Raw genomic sequence first — 4,771 nt, 5'->3', positions numbered from 1 at the left:
TTGTACAATATATGCAAAGTATCTAAGAAGCATCCCCCTCCTTCCCAAGCCCTCATGAGATGTGGTTGATTAGGAGTCATCTCCCAGTTTTCATTCAGTGATCTTGCGTAAATGCTTTTCTGCATGCGGTCCAGAAAGCTGTCTTGCGAGAGATTTCTGATGTCATAGATGTTGAATACCTCATCACTTCTGGCTTGCAGCTTCCTTGGCCAAAGCAGCTAGTTCTTAGGTGCTTTGTGAAGAAGTCTGGGCATCATATTTCCTAAAACTGTGGTTACGAAAAGATTCCCTGCAATAAAATGGATCCATAAATAAAACTGGCAAACGAAAAGGAAACCGAGAAATACCTGCCTTGGGAAAAGGAGCAGCTGACAAATCATCAGCTGAAACACATTACATGTTGGCAGGTCAGAAGCACATTCCTTCATCTATTCCCACCCCACACTGGGTACAGTGGCTGTGTGAAGAAGCAGGTATTCATAAGTAAAGAGCACAGGTTGAGACCCCTCTGAATCAGTTTTGGGACTAAACCAGATTATGTCCTGGGAGTGAAAGGATAACTCTTACTCCATGCTGGCTAACACCACAGGGTGCCATGCATTCAAAACAAACACATGCGTATTCTGTCTCCTTCCTGGCTTCAAATGTTAAAGAAATGGCAGGATGCTTCTAATATCTTTTCATGAGGGGGACAGGGGGAATTCTTCTCTAATGATGCATTAAAATGTCATTAAGTCCCTTACTCCAGGAATGAGCAACTTGAAAAACACAGTTAATACCACATTCAAGTCCAGTGGAAGTCAGCAGACTTCTTTAATCACGTACAAACTTGGCAGTATATATCATGGCCTGTTTTTAGCTGCCAGTAAAGCCGTGCCTTCTTCCTTGCAAAACTGGCATCTTTTTGTACAGCTACAACAGATAGCCCTGCCCTAACTGTACCTTGTGCTATGGACTTTCACTACAGGTTTGTACAGCTCTGGAATCTTCCTCTCAATCATGGGCCTGAGGTTCTCCTTCAGCTTCCCGTAGTTCTTTCTGAGCTCTAGCTGATATTCCCGCTGGTCAGCAGTAATAAGGCGCTTGTTTTTCTCCACTGCTTCACCACACCTAGGCAAAAGGAAATTAAAAAAGTATTGACCTGTATCATCTACTTCTGTTAAACTCATTAACTTTGTGTTAGGTAGTCTGAATGGCCAAGGATCCAGCTCTGCTGGGCTAGGCATTTCTTTGGTAACTCGTCAAGTCCAAAATGATAACGAACGAATAAGAAACTTCTGTCTTTTCCAAGTACACAGACTGAGATAATATTTTTAAGATACTGCAAATGCATGAGCAAGCTAATAAAAACCAGAACAAATTTAATGACTACAGAATACTGAGCTACCTGCTTACTTACTGTAAATAGATGCAGTGTCAACAACCGTTGTCGAGGCTGTATCATCTTCTGCATAAGGCTCATTTTTATTTAACTGAAACATCTCCTTCATCAGTTATGCTTTGTTTGGACAAGGGAGATGCGTATCTTGCTACGTGAGTATTCTTGTTAAGATTTACAAGCATACCTAAAGCAAAGTCCATATGTGTCTACCACTACCAATGTGTCTGCTTGACAGATAGGGTAAAATGTTTTCTTATAAACAGCTTCCTACATAAAAATGTCATTTTATTAGAAATAAAATCAAGCCGTTAGTCTGAAATGCTTGATTTCTGTAAAATGTCAAAAGATAAAACAAATGAAGATCTAAGTTTCTACATGATTAGTTTGAAGTGTTAAAATTTGCTCCCATTTGGCACAACAAGCCTACCAAAGCCTTGACCATGAAGCAAACATAGTAAGTCTGGACCAAGTTTCTAAAATGTGAGATTCCAGGATGCTAACCTTCATAATTAATTACATAGTTCCACTACTGTTGCATTACTGCTATTGTTGGCTTTATTGATGCAATTCGGCATTTTAATTTTGTTTTACTGACCTCATTATAAACTCTTTGAAGCACAACCTCAGCTTGTTGTGACGTCGATAAAGTTTGGGGTCTGCTGGAATATCAGCCAGGAACACTTGCGCTACCTCTAGCGGCCCCTGATGGGAATAACACAGGAAAATGTCAAAAACACCAGCCCAGACTGCAAGCAGACCAAACGTTTGGTTAATCTGTTTGTTATTTTGTAAGTGGAATTATGGAAAAAAAAGAAAAAAAAGAAAAAAAAGAAAAATATGCATAGTCAGCACAACAGGATGTTTTTTTGCTCCACTGTGTCCCCCGCCTCAACCTCCCACCCCGATTTTTCCTTTGGTGAACAGAGTATTTTGCCAATCGTATTTTGTCCTCTCCTGTTTTCATTTCTCGTCCAGCCGCACAAAAAAGGGAACAGACAAACTCTGCTCAGCAGAGAAGAGCTGGGATAGCTCTACTGCCAATCCTGGTTACATGGGGGAAAAACAGCTCCAATATGTGGCATTACAAGACCCCAAGGGAGTTAAGTAAGCCCAGTTCAGAAAAGGAACACTCTTTTTTTTTTTTCTTGCAACAGTGTGTAATGGCAGACCAGAGGCTTAGGTTGATGGAGAATCTAAGGCATTTAAGATTATTTAGCTTTCAGCAAAGAAACCAAGCTCTGTGAAATTGTGAATAATGCCAAGTTTTCTCTCAGTTACATCTTCATTCTTTAATTTTTTTTAATTGCCTTTTTGTTTTGTTTTGTTATCAGGCATATCTGTGTTACTGCATCTCAACATTCTTTTGAGGCACTTAGGTTGTAACTTCACGTATTTTCTGTGAAACTGAGTTTTCAGTGGTCCCACAAAAGAACTGTTACAATTATTCCCATTCCCCAAGGATACATCTCAAGTGAACAAAATGGCTGAGATGTCTAATGTGCTAGAAATGGAAAGTCCTTGGATACTTTCCCAGAGCTTCTGTGAGTTTCTGCACCTACAATCCAGACAAGCACTTCCACGAGCACTTCCACCAAAAGCATACCTCCTGAACAGTACACAATGACTAAATAATAAGGAATGAAGTTTAAATGCACACTGTGACTAAATGTGTCTGACTAGATGTACTTACCCAAGTGCAAGAGATAAGAGTGAAAAAGAAAGCACAATGAGAAAAATATGCAGAAACTTTTCATTTGGCCTAGTTGTGTGCCTTACCTGATTTACAGTGGCTCCAACTGAGCCCTGCAAAACCATCTGAAGCATTTTGGCATCTGGTGGTTCTTGGTTAGTGGCTGCAGTTAGCTCCTGTGTTTTTTTCTGCATATCTTCAATAGCAACTTCAATTGGGGTTAAAATAAACTAATGAAAATGAAAGAAAGATGCTTCATTACTTGAAACATGCATGCAGCTGCCTTGTTATAAATCTGGCAATACTGCTATCATTCTCCTGTGACAAAAGCAGTAGCTCTGAAACCCAGAAAGACTGTTCAATCTAAATGTCATCTTGGAAAATGCTGCATTTGATCCAAAACTCTCTGGCATCTTATCATTTGCAAGAACAGGATGTGGATCTCCCTCCCTGTTTGCATAAATTAATTATTATTCTAAGTTACTGACTTGATGCCTGAAATGGTTTTGCACTTTCTATCTTTATAAAGCTTCCTTGTCTATAAACCAGCTCTGAGCCCAATTAAGTTCTTTGACTGTACTTAATCAGGTAGAAGAGCAGCCATGATAGAGTTCTACACACCCACCTGCACAGCATTACAACTGGGAGGTGAAGAGAAGAATACACTTGCTAGCCTCTCTTCGCCATAGTAAATACGTCTTGTATTTGTCTACCCATTCTATGCCATTCCTATTTATGAGAGTAACCTGTCTGAGAAATTCAGCCTTCTGTATTTTCTGCCAAGCAGAGCATTTGAGTAACTTCCCACCAGAGACTCCTTCAGCCCCTGAGAAGTAAGGTCTGTCCTCAATGCTGAATTACCTCTTCTTTTTGGATGACGTTGATTCTAGTTTTGATGTAGGGGAAAGCATGCATTGTGGTTAGGATGGTGTTCCTCTTGTATTGCTCGCTAAGCTCTCCTCTGGGGCGCCCATCCATGGTGAAAGGTGTAGTGTACATGAACCGAGAGAGGTTGAAGTTTTTCTCAAAATAGGTTACCCTGTCTTTCTTCTCATACTCATCAAAATATGGCTCCACAAAAGTGATCTGTATGTATGCCTGAGGAAAGAGGGAAGAATCATTACAGTTCTTTACAACCCAAGAAGTGTAAAGGGAACGGCATACACGTAACATCCCATAGCTCACATTGGCTAAGCGTGATTTGGAAGAGCACAGGGCTGCAAATCCCTCAGGGCTCCTTCTCTTCTTCAGAGCTGACAAAACTTGCCTCTGGGGAGGGCACAGCTTAACCCTGGGGATCAGAGCCAGGGCAGCGACCACAGTCAGAACTTCTAATTTCCACACTCTGTGACAAGATACCAAACAGCCTTTCACAGAGGCTTCCAGGACATACCAGGACACAGAAACACAGCCAAGCTGTGGTGTTTTTGTTGTTGTTGTGGCCTTAATGTTTGAGCTTAAAAATTTCAAGGGGATCCCCATCTCTTCCCTTCTGGGATCAGAGCCAGGGCAGCGACCACAGTCAGAACTTCTAATTTCCACACTCTGTGACAAGATACCAAACAGCCTTTCACAGAGGCTTCCAGGACATACCAGGACACAGAAACACAGCCAAGCTGTGGTGTTTTTGTTGTTGTTGTGGCCTTAATGTTTGAGCTTAAAAATTTCAAGGGGATCCCCATCTCTTCCCTTCTCTTCTG

The 4,771-nt window shown here is 41.1% G+C and overlaps 1 protein-coding gene across 1 annotated transcript in view; it reads right to left on the bottom strand.

Annotated features, from left to right (window-relative positions):
- Window positions 1–225: 225 nt before the first annotated feature.
- Window positions 226–4,771, bottom strand: part of LOC104506834 (dedicator of cytokinesis protein 8-like) — a gene marked incomplete at its 5' end in the record, with an annotated part of 26,310 nt that continues 21,764 nt past the window's right edge. The window contains 5 exons of the mRNA XM_010147921.1: window positions 226–289; window positions 943–1,110; window positions 1,977–2,083; window positions 3,158–3,301; window positions 3,933–4,173. Coding sequence (XP_010146223.1) covers window positions 226–289; window positions 943–1,110; window positions 1,977–2,083; window positions 3,158–3,301; window positions 3,933–4,173 — 724 coding nt within the window. The remainder of the gene's footprint in view (window positions 290–942; window positions 1,111–1,976; window positions 2,084–3,157; window positions 3,302–3,932; window positions 4,174–4,771) is intronic.

This window comes from Eurypyga helias, unplaced genomic scaffold, assembly GCF_000690775.1.
Source record: "Eurypyga helias isolate BGI_N326 unplaced genomic scaffold, ASM69077v1 scaffold42532, whole genome shotgun sequence".
NCBI lineage: Eukaryota > Metazoa > Chordata > Aves > Eurypygiformes > Eurypygidae > Eurypyga > Eurypyga helias.
The sequence above is the reverse complement of the archived record's forward strand: the minus strand, read 5'-3'. Positions and strand labels throughout refer to the sequence as shown.